We start from the raw sequence: 18086 nt of genomic DNA on the forward strand, positions 1-18086 counted from the left end.
ACTTTCCTGGATGGTCCTTAGTTTCCTCATCTATAAAATGTGGAATTGGATTGTGTGAATCTTTAAGACTTTTTCATCTCTAAAGCTACAAACTACAGTATAAACTATGTGATGCTTTTTAAAAAAAGTTTAAATTATTTAAAACCCCTCTAAAACTCTTAAGTTACAGAACAGTTGGCAATTTGCATTCATATAGAATTTCTTCACTGGAAATTCTATATTGCAAAAAGGAAAGTAACAGGCCCAGATTGAATAAAGGCTTATTATATATAACAACTTTTATAGGATAAGATATAAGATATTTTTAATAAGAACAAGGAGATTTTTTTAAGTTGTAGAGTTTTGGATAAGATATACTCCATGACATCAATGTAAGTTTAGCTCAGAAATTGGCAAAAAATTACTTTAATGAATTTAGAGCTCACATTATGGCATATAAAGTCCTTAATTTAGGGCCTGCTTATGCACATATGTAATTTCTCCAAATTTACAAAAGTACCATCACTCTAGAATTATTCATTATATTGAATGGTCAGAGAATAGAGTGTGCTTGGTAACCAAATATTTTGGTCAAACTAGTTTATCGTATGGGTTCTGACACCAACTCTGCCACTAACTTATCTTATTAAGCAACTAGTCACACAGTCTCTTAATATTTGCTGCATTATTCTGTTCTAATACTTAATCTCTTAATAATTATTCTTTTCACATCCTAAAAATTAGACTCAATCTGTACCAGATGCTGGTAATAGCAATGTAATGGCTTGTCTCATAAGCTTACTAGATATTTGATTTAGTTATATCATATGCTCCCTTGATGTTAATAATTGAATTCAGGTATTTTTTACATCTCTTAATTTTCTTTCACATTTTCTTTTGAACATGAACAAATTCAACTCTGCTAGTTTCTGTTATTGTCATTGATTCCATTTCAAAATTTTGGAAACCTCTTTTTTAAAAAGAATTTTGAATTGAACTTAGATTCATTAAGGAGTTTTGCAGAAGAGCAAAAAGTAATGATGTCCCTGGTTTGATATAATTTAGAGGAATTAATATGTCTTCATTAAAAATCATTTAGGCCCATTTACTACAATTTTTTACTTTTTCTATACTTAAAAATCATGAATTTCGTGATATGGCAAAAGTAATTTTACACATAGTATCAGTGTCATGAATTAAATTTTTGAGAATTTGATTTTTTTGTTTGGTTTAGTTTTTTCTCACATGTGATTTCTCTTAGGATCAGCCTCATTTCTTTTCATTTTCTGGTCTGTGAGCCCTAGTCCATTTGTCTTGTTTGCCAAATGATGATACATAGAACTAGTTCATGGCCAGTATCTCTTTAAGAATTTTCCTGGTGTTATTTGGATAATGACTCCAATCTAAAAAAGAAAAAATTGGTAAATAAGTTGCTGTACATTGACTAAAGATCTTGAGGACATCTTTTTCCAACTTTGGAAAAAAAAAGTAGCATGAGGGGCAGCTAGGTGGTTCATTGAAAAGAAAATCAATCCTAGAAACAAGAGGTCCTAGGTTCAAATCTGACCTCACACACATCCTAGCTATGTGACTTTAAGTAAGCAAGTCACTTAACCCTGATTGCCTAGCCCTTCTGCTTTTCTGCTTTGGAACCAATATTCAGATTCTAAGACAGAAGTTAAAGGTTTTTTTTTTTTGTTTTGTTTTGTTTTTGTTTTTTAAAGCATGATACTAACATAGAAGCAAATAAAAATCAGCTTATCAAAACTTAAAAGGGAAGTAAGATCAAATTTTGGGAATGTTTATAAATATTAGAAAATTTATTAACCTAGGTGATTTAAAAAACAGTACTTATTTACATTCTATTAATGTCCTTTAAACATTTATTCCCTAAAAGTAAATTTATTTAGGCAAGACTTTAAGATTATGAAGATTTGGGGCTATTAGTATCCAAAGACATAAAAGTCTGTCTAATGTTCTTCCCTCTGATTTTTACCAAGTTTTTCTTCTATGCTGTTCTATTTATAACTAGTACTTAGGCCTCAGTGCAACTTCATTTTTTCTAATCATAAATCATTTCCCTATGTTACCCTACTAATGTTCTCACTTTAATAATCAAATTTGTGATATATATTCATTGTTATTCACAGGTCAGAGTAAAAGAACAACCACTTGCAAAGCATAGAATGAATTAGAGGGTCTTAATTTGGTCCACATGGTAAAATTTGCAATATATTTATTTGTTAAATACTCAAATTTCTGAGAAAAAGTATAATTTTTATTTATGAAATACAGATGAAGTTATCTGAAATGTTTTATTTTTTCAGTGTTAAAATGTTTCTTTAAAGCTTTCATTCTAAAATGTGAAGTTCATAATGCTGATTATTTCAAATACATATGGAATTGGAGGAACAGAACAGAAAAAAACCAAGTGTTAGGGTAATTTTGAAGGAAAAGATGTCCAATTTGATCCTCTATGGATAGAAAGTATGAAATCTGGAATGAGAATTTAATTTGTGACTGATAAGAAAAAATAGAGAAAAATCTAAATAAAGTAAAAAAAATCACTTAAGAAAATAAGAGGTAGAATTTTGTCTTAAGAAAAAAAATGTTTTGTTTGACAAATGTTACCATATGACATCTGTAGCTATATTTAAAATATTGTTTAGATTTTAAGAATGTTGTCATAAAGTAATTCTTCTAAATGTTTTGAGTGAAATTTGTTTTCTCCTGAATTCCTGGAGATGGCAGTAGAAGTCATAGAAATAAGTTATTGTTTTCTATGCAAATATACATAGTGAGTCCTTCTCCCACAAAATCGGAAATCCATTTTGAAAAGCATCATTGTAAAATTGTAAAATTAATTACATATAATTTTTAAATATTTAAATTTATTCTCATTATTTTAATTTTCTTTAATTTTATAATTTGGCATTGTCAAGGAATTCAATATTCTGGTCAAGTAGAGCTTTTTACATAACTTCCAGTCTGCTTGCCATTGTGTGACCTTGGGCAGGTCACTTTATATCTTGGTATATTATGACAGAAGGATCTCAGATGTCATCTTGTCCAGCCCTGACCTGGAAGGGTCACTCCTTCATCACAATTTGACAAGAGTCTCTGTTTGCATTCTGCTTAATGACTTCTGGTGATGGAGAATACATTATCTCTTGAAGCAACCCATTCCACATATAGATAGCCCTAAATTTTAAAAGCTTTTGTTTATATTATGCCAATATCTGCCTTTTGCAACTGCTACCATAGGTCCGTAGTTCTTTCCTCTTGGGCCAAGCAGAATAAATCTAATCTTTCCTTTCACTTCAGAGTTAAACCATTAAGCATTTGTTATGTGCCCACTATGTGCTAAGCACTCTGTTAAGAGAAAGAAATAAAGAGAGAGACCTCTGTTTTAGGAAGATTACTTTGACGGCTGAAAGGATGATGGATTGGAAGAGGGATTGGAAGGTGGGAGACCTACCAGCATACTATTGGAATAGTATAGGAGTAAAGTGATGAGGGCCTATACCAGTGTGGTAGCAATGCTTGAATTAAAGAAGGTGCATAGTAGAGAAATGTTGCCAAGGTAGAATTGAGAGGGTGGGCAACAAATTGAATATTGGTGGTAAGAATGAGGAGTCAAAGATGACACTTGGGTTGTGAAGCTGGGTAACTGGAAAGATAATGATAATAAACTTGCTAATAATAGGGAAGTTTGGGAGAGGAGAGACAGGAGTGGGGAGAGGACAAGAAATCATTAGTGTTTAGTTTTGGACATGTTGAGTTTAAAAGTTTACAGAACATCCAATTTGAGATGTCTAATAGACAGTTGGAATGTGAGACTAGAAGGTCAGGAGAGAGGTTGGTGCTAGATAAAGATATCTGAGAACAATATGCAGAGAAATTATATTTAAACAGTTGATGAGCCCACAAAAAAAAATAGATACTTCTGATGGCTCTCTTTGAGGCTTCATCCTAACCAGCAAGCAAGGCCCCATCAAATGAATCTACATAGACCCAACTTACCTGTTAATACCTAAACTACTTCTTAGAGTTGTGAAGATAAAATATATTTATGTGTAAGTGGTTTGAAAAGCATTACACATATGCACAGATAATTATAAATTAAAGCAAATTTCAACATTTACTTTTGTATTTCTAGCAATCTCCAGTTTACATATTACCAAAATTAGAGTATCAAGCCTGCTATGGTGTTGAAGCTCTTACTGAAAGTGAACTTTGTCGTTTATGGACTGAGAGTTTATTGCATTCAAACTGCTTATTTTATGTTGGTAAGTGTGTGATTCATGTTCCTTTTTGATTGTTGCTTCATAATATAGAGGACTTCTTTTGTATTACCCATTTCTTGCTCTAAGTTTTTAAAAATTACTTCTGATTGTACTTACCCAAAGAAAGATTTATTTTCACAATTTTATTCATAGGCAGGCTAGTATATTCTGCAAAGATTTTCAGAAAAAATACTTGAAACAAAAAGAGGATCCTCTTTAACTAGAAAATACAATTTAAATATCTAGTTGATCAAACTTTTATTGATTCGTGTAATAGGTTTGATTAAGTAAACTTTCTTCCTTCTAAGGGAGTGGCTAGGAATCCACTTATATTTTACTATATTTCTCTATACTTAGTGCTTTGAAAAACCATAAAGTACAATATAAAGGTACTGCTACTGTTACTTTATTATTGCTACTAAAAGATGCTATGCAATTTTTTTTAAACCCTTAACTTCTGTGTATTGGCTCATAGGAGGAAGAGTGGTAAGGGTGGGCAATGGGGGTCAAGTGACTCGCCCAGGGTCACACAGCTGGGAAGTGTCTGAGGCGGGGTTTGAACCTAGGACCTCCTGTCTCAATCCATTGAGCTACCCAGCTGCCCCAGCTATGCAATTTTTGAAGCATCTGTATTGCCATCCTTTTTGCTTGCAGTAATTGAAACCTGAAGGTTTATCTCATCCTAGGAAAAAATGTAAGGTCAGTCAGACATCAAACACTATTATTAATGCTCACTATGTTCCAGGAACTATACTAAGATCTTGGGATTTTGAAAAAGAAAAACAATCCTTGCCCTTAAGGAGTTCACTTTCTAATGGATAAATAAGTAGGTACTTACAAAATGTATAAAGAATCTTAGAGAGAAAGGACCTAAGAGCTGGGGAGATGGAATCAGGACTGGGAAGGATCTCCTTTTGAAGGTGGGATATAATCTTAGTATTGAAGGAAGCCAGTGAGACTAAGAGGTGAAAGTGAGACAGAACAGTAATCAGGGCCTAACAGAGAGCCATTACAAAGGCATGGAAATGGGAGGTGGATTGTTTTGTGCAGAGAGCAGTAGATAGACCAGGAGAGCTGGATTGTAGGGTATGTGGGGTGGGGAGTAAAGTATGAATTTGGTAAGATAGAGTGAAACCCTACTGTAGAGAGTTAAAGACCAAAGTATTTTATACTTGATCCTGGAATATGAATACATAGCTCAGAATGCTTAGCATCATATTTCCTTTGTTTTTACACCCATTCCAGTCTTTTCTACCAGTGTTATCAGTCAGCAGGCATTTATTAAACACCTGCTATCTGTCAGCTATTGTGCTAAACTCTGGGCATAAAAAGAAAGGCAAAATTGGGCTGTGTCAAGAAGCTCATGTTTGCAAACAACTGCATACAAATAACATGCATGGATAATAGATTAATTGGAGATAATATTAAGGAAAATGCACTAGCATATTAAGGGAAACTGGGAAAGGCTTCTTGTGGAATGTGGGATTTTAACAGGACCTAGAGGAAGCCAGAAGACAGAAGAGAGATCATTCCAGGCCTGGAGGACAGCCAGTCAAATTCTGGAAGTTCAGAGATGGAGGGTCTCTTGTTAGGAACAAGTAAGAAAGAAAGTTATTATTCGGTGCCAGCAGCATTCTGATCCTTTTATTTAAGTTGCCACATATAGAAAAGCTACATGAGGTAATAAATAGAGCTCTGAATTTGGAGTCAGGAAGACGTGGGTTTAAATGAAATAATTAATGGCTAATATGATCCTGGATTAAGTTGCCTATCTATCTTCAACCTCATTTTCATCATCTGTGAAATGGGAATGTAAATAGCATCCATTTCCCACATTTTGAGGATTAAGTGGAATTTTAAATGTACACACACACACTCATACATATTTATGTAAAGGGCTTTGCAAACCTTAAAACACTATAGAAATGTTTGTTTTTTAAATTTAGCTGCAGGTTAACTTGATAGGTTCTACTGCTTCTTTGCTCCTTGTCTTCTTCAGAAGTCTATGAGTACTGCTATGAACAGTAGCCATTTACCATCTTAGGCCCCCAGGATTCTGTACAAACCTAACCACTAAAGCTCATCCAATCAGCCACTGTGATTTTCTGGGGAATGAGGGTACAAATAAATTACTAGCTAACCCTTCAGACCATTGAAGATAGCTATATTGACTTTGTTTAGTATTCTTTTCTCTTAGGCTAATCAACCCCAGTTCCTGCAGTTGATCCTAATATGAGAGAGACTCAAGGCTTTTTATCATCCTGGTTGCCCTCTACTAGATACACTGTCTTATTATTGTTCCTCTTATACCCTGAACATAGTTCTCTAGATAAGATTTTACCAGTAGTGAGACTCTCACCTTCCTATTACTGTTATCTTTGCATTTCAATGTAGCCCCAAGATTGCATTACCTTTTTTTGGTTGCTATATCACACTAATGACTCATTGATCTTGTAATCCAATAAAAACCCCAGACCTTTTTTCAGAACAAATTGGTCTCTGATAATATTTCCTTTATTTCATACTTATAAAGCTGATTTTTTTGGTACCAACTCCAAGGTATTGCATTTATGTATGTTCATTTTCATTTTATTAGGTTCTCTTCAGTATTTTTAAATTAAAAAAATTTTTAATTACATGTAGAAACAGTTTTTGATCATTGTTTTCTGACATTTTGCGATTCAGATTCTCTTCCTCCCAAAGTAAATAGTTTGATATAGGTTATACTAGTGCTTTCATGCAATACATATTTCTGTATTACCCATGCCATGACAGAAGCCATATATCATGTAACATACAATAAAAAACTCACAAAAGAAATACAATTAAAGTGTTATTTGCTCTGCAATCAGATTCTAACACTGCCTTTTTGGACTGTGGATAACATTTTTTTTTATTATGGGTCCCTTGGGGTTATATTGGGACCTGATTTTGTAATAATTATTTAGTCCTTCATAGTTGAACATCATACAATATTTCTGTTACTGTATACATTGTCCTCCTGTTTCAGTTCATTTCACTTCTTTGCAGGTTTTTCTGAACTCATCCTATTCATCATTTCTAACAGTAGAATAATATCTTTCACTTAGATCATCTGTCAGATTTATTGGCATATAGTTGGACAAAAATTCTAATAATTGCTTTAATTTTTTCCTCATTGATTGTGATTTCGCCTTTTTCATTTTTGATATTTGTAATTTGGTTTTCTTCTTTATTTTTTCCCCTCAAGTTAACTAAAAGTTAATTTTATTTATTTTTTCATGTAACTAGCTCTTTTTCTTATTTATTAGTTCAGTGGTTTTATTGCTTTCAATTTTATCTCTTGATTTTTAGAATTTCCAATTTATTGTTTAATTAGGGATTTTTAATTTGTTCATTTTCTAGTTTTTTTAGTTGAATGAACAATTAATGTGCTCTTTCTCTATTTTATTAATGTAAGTGATATGAAATTACCCCTAAGTACAGCTTTGACTGTCAGCATTCCATAAATTGTGGTATGTACCAAACTTATTATTCTCTTTAATGAAATTGATTGTTTTTGTGACTTATTCTTTGACCCTTTTTTTCCTTTAGGATAATATATCTGCTACATTTGGTTGTAAGGTTTTTATGCCCTATTATGTGGTCATTTTTTTGTGAAGATACCATGTACTGAGAGGGCATATCCTTTCTATTACCATTCAGTTTTGTCCAGAGTTCAAGCATATCTAACTTTTCTAAAATTCTACTTAACCTCCTTAACTTCTTATTTATTTTCGGGTTGGACTTATCTATTTTCTGAGAAGGGAAGATTAAGGACCCCCACTAGGTATAGTTTTACTGTCTGTTTCTTCATGTAACTCACATAACTACTCTTAGGAATTTGGATGCTATGCCATTTGGTGCATATATGTTTAGTAGTGATATTGTTTCATTATCTCTGGTGCCTTTTATCAAGAGGTAAGTTCCTTCCTTATCTTTTTTATTAGATCAGTTTTTACTTTTCCTTTGAGATCATGACTGCTACCCTTGCTTTTTTAACTTTAGCTAAAGCATGATAGATTTTTCTTCAGCCCTTTGCTTTGTTTGATGTGTGTGTCCCTGCTTTAAACGTGTTTCTTTGTAGATAACATATTGCAGGATTCTGTTTTTTAATCCATTCTGTTATCCTTTTCCATTTTTATGAGTGAATTCATCCCATTCCCAATTATAATTACTGATTGTGTATTTCCCTCCATCTTATTTTTCCTGTTTATTCCCCCCCCCCCGCCTTTCCCTATTCACAAATGTTTTGTTTTCTATGACTGCCTCCCCTAATTAACCCTCTTTTATGTCCATCTTCCCCTCATCTCTTTATTCTCTCTACCTTCCTACTTCCCCATTGGGTGAGGTGGGTTTCTATAGCTGGCTAAGTGTGGGTATTATTCCCACTTTGAGCTAATTCTGATGAAACTAAGGTTCAAGCATTATCTGCTATTACCACCACCCCCCAACTACTCCCCTGTACTGATTCTTAGGTGCCTCTTTATGTATAATGATTTATCCACTGTCTCTCTTTTTTCTCTTCTCACTGTGTGTTCTTCTTTCCCATCCTTTGGTCTCTTGAGTTCTTTCTTTTTTTCTTTTTTCCTTATCAACCCACCCTGTTCCACATTTTTGTCAGGAATGCCTGGAAGTCCTCTATTTCACTAAATGTCACTTTTTTCCCCTCAAAGATTATTTTGCTGGGTATGTAATTCTTGATTGTACTCCTGGATCTTTTGGCTTCTATTCCTTTAAGGTAGAAGCTGCCAGGTCTTGTAGAATCCTTCCATTGGCTCCATATTTGAATTTTTTTTTCTGACTACTGTAGCATCCATGATCTTAAGTGGGGTCAAAGCTGCCTCACGGAATTCCATAGTGCCCCCCCAGAACTCCAGGAGAGGGGGCAGTTGGGGCAGTTAGAAACCTAAGTATAAAAGGCCAGGTCACCCTACTTGCAAGGATACTTGGATCACATTCCTTGTGGGTTCAAGGACTGGGAGGAAGAGTTAGATTAATCTTTGGTTAGCTCATCTCTGACCTCAAGGGCTGAGTGTTACTTTACTGGTTTACTACTGGGAGAATATCTCAATTGCAGCTGCAAGTAGGGTGACTTGGCCTTTTATACTCAGGTTTCTAACTGCCCCCTTTCCTAGAGTTTAGGGTGGCACTATGGAATTCTGTGAGGTAGCTTTGACCTCACTTAAGATCATGGATGCTACACTAATTGCAGTACTTTTTCCTTGGTTTGAGAGGTTTTGAATTTTGCTGTACTAGCCCTGGGATGCTTTATTTCAGGCTCTGTTTCAGGAGATGATTGATGGATTCTTTCAGTTTCTGTTTTGCCCTCTTATTCAAGAATATCAGGGAAGTTTTCCCTGATGATTTCTCATAATATGGTATCCCAGCCCTTTTTTAGGATCATCGCCTTTAAGTATTCTGATGATTCTTAGATTAGCTCTCCTGGATCTATTTTCCAGATCAGTTTTTTTTTTCTCATGAGATATTTAAGATTTTCTTCCATTTTTTCATTTTTTTGATTTTGTCTTGTTTCCTAATGCCTTATAGAGTCATTAACTTCCATTTGCTCAGTTTCAAATCAGAAGTTATTTTCTTCCTTGATCTTTTATGTTTCCTTTTCCATTTGGCCCATTATAGTCTTTAGGAAGTTGTTTTTCTTCAGTAGTTTTCTTACCTCCCTTTCCAACTGACCTATTTTATAGTCTTTGGGATTTGTTTTCTTCAGTGGGTTTTTTGGGAGTCCATTTCCATTTAGCCCATTGTAGTTTCCAAGTTGTTGAATCATTTTGTCTTTCTTTTATTTAATTTTTAAAATTTCTTTTGATATTTTCTCCAAGAGTTATTTTGGGGACTTTCATCTTTTCTCACTTGTTTTTGGGGTTTCATATATTTTCTTTTTGCCATGTTGTCAGTCCTCTTCATGTTTTGATCTTCCCTTTCTGTAAAGTAATTTTCTAAAGTTAGGTTTTTCTTTGTCTTGTTCTCATTTTTGTAGTTATTATTCCTCTTTACCTTGTCTATCCATTGAAGTTCTGCTTTGCTCCTGGGGTAGAGGAGTGCTCTATTAAATTTGCAGTATTCCCTTCTCTGGTGCTTGTGGTAGGTCTGATTGTCTGGGTCCATCAGTGGGCACTTCAAAGGGGTACCCCAGCTGGCTTGTGGAGAGGCTTATAGCCATTTTGTCCAGCTAGATCCTACTCTTTTTGCCATTGGTTTCCCTGTTGTCCTCTGTGCTGAATTGTTCTCCACTCTTCCACTTTATTGTCTCAGGTGATGCACCCTGCTCTGCTACTCCCCACTCTGCCTTACTTCAGGCCCCTTAGTAGCTTATTAGTCTAACATTAGGCTATTCACAGACTCTGCCATTTTGTTGTCTCAAGCCATTTGTCAGCACATTGGATTCCTTCCCACTCCACTGTTTCCTTATCTTAAGTCATATGGATGCACATAGGAATGGCATTGGACTGTTCCTCTCTCTGCCATTTGTTGCCTCAGGCTATGTGGAAACTTATAAGGCTCATGTTGGGCTGCTCCCAGTTTGCCTTTCATTAGAAGTTCACAAGGCTAGTTCACATTCTGTCAGTTCCCCCTTGATGCCACATTCTCCCTTCTCAACCCGGTGAGACTTATTCCTCTTGCTTTCTTTTGTTTTGAGGTGCCTTATTTTCTATTTTAATGTTTGCAGAATTTGGCTGAGCCGAGTATCCATTACTCTGCCATCTTAGCTCCCAACATACCTACTGGTTCTCTTCTCTGTTATAGCTTCTCAGAATCTTTTAGGATCCTGACTCTCTCCTCCACGTTGTTAGCTATTCCTCTCAACTTGCTGTTATCCTCAGATATGATAAAAAAAATCTGTGTTTTTAAGTTATTAATAAAAATGCTAAACAGCACAGAACTTCTAATATCTACCTTCAAGAAACTTTTTTGAACTAGTATTGCCAATTCTCAATTACTTCAGAACATCCACACTTCCTTCTTAAAACTGTCATTTCTTAAATGTAAATATTGAATAAATAGATATACTTGTTTCACTTATGTTTGTCCTATCTCCTATAGAATGTAAGTTCCTAAAGAAAAGATATACCTCACCATTCTAACTATGAACCTCCATTGTACCAATGACAGTTCTTTTTCTTCAGTAGTTATTTTTGAGTATATTTCATATAAACCATTGGTTATATGAAAAGGAATCCTTAATTCCTTTTTTAATTTAACGGGGGACCTGGAAGTCCCCTTACCATAGAGATGTGTAGATATTAACCAGCCCACAGTGACAGGAAGTAGAAACCATAGAGACAGGAAGAAGTAGAGAATGATATTAAAAGGGAGCTAGAGTCAGTTGGTTGGTCAGTTGCTGACAGTTAGGGCTGACAGTTGCAGGGAAGTTGACTGCTGGGAGTGTGTTGGGTTGGTAGTTGGTGTTTAGTTGCTGGAGTATAAAGTCAGGCCTGAGCTTACTGAGAGGGCTTTTTGACTTTAGCCTTTAAAGAGCTTTTTGGAATTGATGAGGTTTTGGGGTTTGGGCTGCTAGGTTTTTTTTTTTTCTTTCTTGAATTTTTTAGAAGGTGGCTGGTCTTCATTGACAGACCTAATTGGAGTTGGATTAAATACTGATTGGGTTGGTTTAGATGGGGCTGAATTGGATTGGAACTTTGTGGTGTGATTGTTATTAGCTGAAGTTATAGGTAGATATAGGCAGTGTTAGGTAGTAATTATAGGTAGTTATAGGATAACTAGTATAGACATTAGGAAATTTTCTTTACCTCTTAACTATATTTCTCTCCTTTACTATATTCATTTTACTATATTCTTTTACTACCTCTATTTTAATTAAATGAAATTGTTAATTGCTAAAAGTTGCTAGAAGTTTTCTTTTCTGTGGCTTAAAGGGATAATATTAATTTACAACTCTACTATATTCTCATTAAAACTTAAATTATTAAAAGCTGTTCTCTTATGTTGTCAAAACGCCTATTTTAACCCTTACAGTTATAAGTTATAGTATCACTTGAAAACATATCATTTAATAAAATTCCTTTATTACATAAGCATTTATGTATAATTATGTTTATCAGGGCTAGCAATTCCTATTTTTTAAAATTAATATCCCTTTTATAACAATTAACATATATAACAATTAAACCATTCATTTGTTTCTTCTTAAGAGAAGCCATTTAATGAGGGTGATAGGAATACAAAGAGGAAATTGATATACAGTTATATGGCTTATGAGGTCAAATAACATGAGGATATGAGAAAGTATATTTGTTGTCTTGGAAAACTATATGAGGTTATTTCGAAGGCAAAGAGATTTGTAATTTGCTTTCATGAAGGAAATGCCTATATGGATAAAATCATAGATCATTGATATATTGAAGTGTTACTCTACATTAATTAGTCTTTTTTTATGATGAACTAGTAAGTCTAGTGAATTTTAACCATTGTAGTAGTTATGCATTTAACCACGTAATGAAGTATCTCTTATCTAGTCATATTTTGATAATCAAAATTAACTCATAAAAACACCTTTATTTAGAGATAAACATGGTGAGTTTGCTTAATTTGATGTTGTACTGCATTTTTTCACCAAAGTCCTACTCTACTATTTCTTGGAATAGAGGTGAAGTTGGCTCTTGAAAGCTATAGTCTAGCAGGTCCTTTTAAACTTAAAAGGCTTTTAAGTATTGACCTAGCATCAGATTGTGGTGAAAGGAGAAGCCTACTCATATTTGGAGATTCATCCAATAACCAACCACAAAAATAATCTTTGATGACTATTTTTGCCCGTAATAATTCAGGAAATTGTTGGCTAAGGTGTGGATGTGTTGTAGTACAGAGGTGTCAAATTTGCTGCACGTGTCAAACTCTGGGATCCATTTTTGTATTGGATATCATTGAGATGCTGAATATATCACTAAAGTCCTAGAACTTTTGAGATTAAAGAAGTCTTAGATATTAAACTAAAAATAAAGGCATTAACAAATTACATGTAGCTTGTTTCAATAGTGGCAACATTTTCAGTCTGAAAAAAGTCTTAGTAGTAACTTGATTAAGTAATTTACTACTCTTTAAAATTAATTTGAAATACAAAGGATCCTTTAAGGAGAACTTTGGTTAATGTTTAGCCATTTTTAAAGGCCTTAAAAAAATGAAATAGTTTAGGGGGTTATTTAGGTTCTATTTTTTCATTTTATGACAGTTTAAAAAATAAGTTTGACCTCTATTTTCAGGACATATTGATGCGTTTACATCAAAGCTTTTTATGCTTGAAGAAATTCCTATGAATGGACTCAAAGAGAAATTTGCAACTTTCAAGTAAGACAACTTAATTTATTGTGGTAGGTGAAAAACATTTATAAGACAATGACTTTGTGTAATCTCCAAAATGAGAATAAAATGTCCAGTGCAACCAACCCTTTTATTCTAGGGACTGAGAAGACTTTGGAAATATGTATTTGGGATTGCAAAAGGATCTGGTATGGCCCATACTCCTGGGAGAATGGTTCAATGGAAGTAAAACCAGATAATCACAGGAAATAGCACAGAGTATCACTTCTTATAGGACTATATACTTTTCAGAGCCACATAGATTGGTCATAATGTAACTTTTCCTCTAAAGGTTATTTGTTGTTAAATCATTTCAGTCATGTCTAAATCTTTTACCACATTTGAGTGTTTACCATTTGCTTCTCCAGCACATTTTATAGATGAGGAATTTGTTAAATTCTATTTTACTTTATTTTAATTTGTTAAATTCTATTTTACTTTATTTTAATTCTGAATTACCCATTTTGTTTTTGAGCTTCTTTTACTGTAGGTTGACATGAACTCAGGATACATAAATTCATTTTAATTCATTCTTAACTATGTTTTGGCCTTAGTATAAATTAACCTTAACATCTATATGTTATGGTAGTGTTGTGCATCTCTTGTTGGGTTTTAATTTGCATAGCAAACTTCATAAAGGTGGATTTTTTCTCTTGGTAACCAGCAGTTCCTTTAACTGTCAGCAGATAAACAAACAAGTGATACTTGTTAATGAATAACCTGAGTTGTTAGGATAAAAGCACACATGGCTAGCACAGAAAGGGGCAGGGAATAAAATTCAGTTAATACTACTTTCCCCTATAAAATTCTCTACAGCCTCCAAAGTTCTCCTAGTTTGATGAATGCTAGGGGAATGGATTTAAACTGAGGAGACGAGGAGTTGGGGGAATTTTCCCTTTTATTTCAAAAGCAACAAGAGACTATGTATATAGCCTATAGCCACAAAATTTTTTAATGTCCATTAAAAACAATGATTATACTATAAAAATAAATGTTATTCATTTGTTCCTTTGAGAAAAAATACAACTAGTATAAATTAAAATTTAGAAAAAGACAAACTCTTTATCACCTAAATTTAAGCTGTTGCTGGTCACTATTCTTTGTTAATCAGATCTTGTTTTGACAACATTTTCTAGGAATAAAAAAATCTCCTTAGATTTCCAGATTCTTTAGCCTCTTACTAAAAACATTATTTTTTCCTCTTCAGCTCTCCTGTTATGTGACTTTATTTTTTTTATCATAAAAACCTCACCATGATCTTTTTCTTCATGATCAAAAAAGACCCAAAAAATATGACATCACAGATGAAATTTGGATATTTCCTTGCATGTTTTGTTTTTCAGTCAGGTGCTTACTTCTCTGAAAAACACTTCTTTCTTCAAGAAATAGCTACTTTACTCTCAATTCTAACTCTTTCACCCTTTTCTAACGTTTAATTTACAAGGAGCAATTTATTGAGTAGTTTTCTCACAGACTGATTCTACTAAAGTTTCTTTGACTGATAATTCTTCTTCAATAGATCAAATTTCTTTTCTGAATTTTTAAAAATGCAATTTAAATTTGAGAGTGGTTTTCAGAAAACATGATGAAATAGGTTTCCCACATTTACCCTGAGCTCACAGTTAGCCAAAAATAGTTAGATAAATGTTTATTGTGTTCAGTGTCTTATAGTCACTATACTATGTTAAATGCTGTGGAAGATACAAAGATGAATATGACATTGCTCTCAAGGAGTTTATAATTTAGGCCTCATCTATTTCTAATCCACATTAGCTATAATTTTTAAATTTACTATTATGAATCATTGATATTGTTTGTTAATTATGCAGACCATTGACTTGTTTTGCCTTTGTAAGGATTGACATTATGAACTTTATTTTGTGTGTATTTATTCCTTATAGTACTCCAAATGCATTTAATGTTCTCCAGCATATTCTGAAGAAAATAAGCAGGTAATCATTTCAGAATTTCTTATAATCAAAACAAATAGAAGCTATTAGAAACATGACCTAGAGAACATCATCTTTAGGTACCTTCTAACCCGGGGTCGGCAATGTATGGCTCTCGAGCCGTATCTGGCTCTTTTGAGTGCCAGATATGGCTCTTTCTGCAGGAGCCATAAAGTCAATTTTTTTTCAGGCGCTGTTACAGGAGCGCACTGTGAGCACTGTACGGCTCTCACAATGTTACATTTTAAAAAATGTGGCGTTTATGGCTCTCATGGCCAAAAAGGTTGCCGACCCCTGTTCTAACCTAATTACTTTGTCAGCATTGGATTTAGGTTTTATTTTTCTATGTAAATTGTAATTACTGTTCATTAGGTGGCATAACTTGAGTTCAGAGCGGCTAGTCCTGTTTTTGGAAGGGATAGAGCAGGTAGTTAAGGCAGTCCTAAATATCCTAAAATCCTATGGTTAAACTCAGACCAGTTGTCAAACATATAATGTATTTGTATTTGAAGCACATTATGCTTTTTTTAATATTAACTTATGAATATACAACATGTTCTTTTGCTGCAAGGACTCCATTTTCCTCAATTTTTCAAGACTATTTGTAAGGCACATAGTAGAGGTACTCACAATTTAATGGGAGAGGCAATGAACAAACACTTGTTTAAATAGACTATATGCAGGATAAATAGGAGATAATTATTTCAAAGGGAAAAGAGAGAATAGCTTATTTGATCAATAAAGTATTGTTAGATTTGGAGGTGGCACTTTATTAAAACTAAAGTTCCATCAGAGAAGTTGCATAGTTATTTTTAATTTGACTATTAGGTAAATCTAAATTAATAAAATAGAGTTGAATTGTAATACATTTTCATGTGTTAATTTAGTTTACAGGAGGGCTCCTATTTATTGAGTCATGCAGCAGAAGATTCTTCACTTTTGATCTACAAAAACTCTGATGAAAAATTTTCTAGAACAGCCTATAATTTACATAAAGCTCATTGCAGCTTACCCACTGTACCATCTAGTCTTTCTGTACCCTGGGTCCCATTAGATCCCACTGTCCTGTTACCTTATCATATTCATCATGGAAGAATACCTTGTACTTTTCCACCTAAATCTCAAGGCTCCTCAAAACCACAAAAGGTAAGTTGTATTTTGACAGCAAATATTGCATTTACCATTTGATAATTAGGTTGCCTGGGTTGCATGAGATACATATTTGGAATATTAATCCTGAAATTTTTTGAAAATACAGGGCTCGTAAGATTATAGAAGACAGTGGATTTTAATTAGTCACATCTGCAAATAGGCATGCAAATATTATTGTTCTATTTGTACAAAATTTTAAAATCAACTTCCAAAAATTTTGTTGACAGAGAGTTCTATTTAGTAGTATTGAATATAGTATAAACAGTGTTAATTCACTGCAATTGATATAACAAGCTACTTTTAGTGATTGGAGTGTCATATGAAAATATAGCTAAAATATATACTTAAAAGGTTAATTTTAGTTTTGCAAATTTCATAAGTTACAGTGTTCACTTAATTATAATTTTTAAATACTTAGAGTAGTGACAGCATAGTACATATAGTGCAAAAAATGCAGAATTTGGAATTAGGGGACCTAACTTTGAATTCCAATTTTAATACCACAACTTCTCTGAATGTAATTTTCCTCATTTATAAAAATTGGGTTTTTGGATTAGATGATCTGTCCCTTCCAGCTCTAAATCTTGGAGCCAGTGTCACTTGATATCCTTTATATAAAACCCACCTGATAAATTCCTAAAGGAATTAAATTTAAAAATAAAATTTTCTCTGCAAAAAGAGTAAATGGACTTTGAAGTTCCTTCTAACTTTGGATCAGTAAGCCTCCAAGCTTATATTCCTTTCATAAAACTATGTAATATTATGTGAGTTCTTGTTTTTCCTTAATTGTTAAAATCGACTACTACACTCTGCTCAATTAAGTGTCTAAAAGCATGTTCCTTCTGCTTTTTAAAATAGATTTGCAGAGACTTTGAATTTTTAGGTTGATAATACTTCATTATCTATGGTACCTTTTAACATAATATAGTTTCCTGCTTTTCTCTTTTAATTAAATTTATTTTAGCTTTTACTTTGTGTGAGATCATGATTGCTACCCCTGCTTTTTTGTATCAGCTAAAGTATTACATTCTGTTCCAGATCTTTTTTTTTACCCTATGTGTATGTCTCATTTTAAAGTGCATTTCTTATAAACAACTTATTGTCCCTTTTCAGGTTCTGAGCCATTCTGCTATACATTTCCATTTTCTGGGTGAATTCATCCCATTCACATTCCGAATTAGAATTACTAGCTATATTTCCCTCCATTCTATTTTTCCTCACTATTTTTCCCTCTGCCACTCTTTTTACCCTATCCCTTCTCAGAAGCCTAATTTTCTTCTTACCTCCCTAATCAGCACCCCTTCTAAGAGTCCTTTCCTTACTCCTCACTTTACCATACTCTTTTTCTTTATGAACTCCCTTCTGAGAC

At 33.5% G+C, this 18086-nt stretch overlaps 1 protein-coding gene across 1 annotated transcript in view; it reads left to right on the forward strand.

The window, feature by feature from the left end:
* Positions 1-18086, forward strand: part of ICE2 (interactor of little elongation complex ELL subunit 2) — a 53588-nt gene that overhangs the window by 17451 nt on the left and 18051 nt on the right. The window contains exons 8-11 of the mRNA XM_044662439.1: positions 4139-4268; positions 13520-13604; positions 15518-15568; positions 16453-16711. Coding sequence (XP_044518374.1) covers positions 4139-4268; positions 13520-13604; positions 15518-15568; positions 16453-16711 — 525 coding nt within the window. The remainder of the gene's footprint in view (positions 1-4138; positions 4269-13519; positions 13605-15517; positions 15569-16452; positions 16712-18086) is intronic.

The sequence above is a fragment of the Gracilinanus agilis genome, chromosome 2 (assembly GCF_016433145.1).
Source record: "Gracilinanus agilis isolate LMUSP501 chromosome 2, AgileGrace, whole genome shotgun sequence".
NCBI classification, from domain to species: domain Eukaryota; kingdom Metazoa; phylum Chordata; class Mammalia; order Didelphimorphia; family Didelphidae; genus Gracilinanus; species Gracilinanus agilis.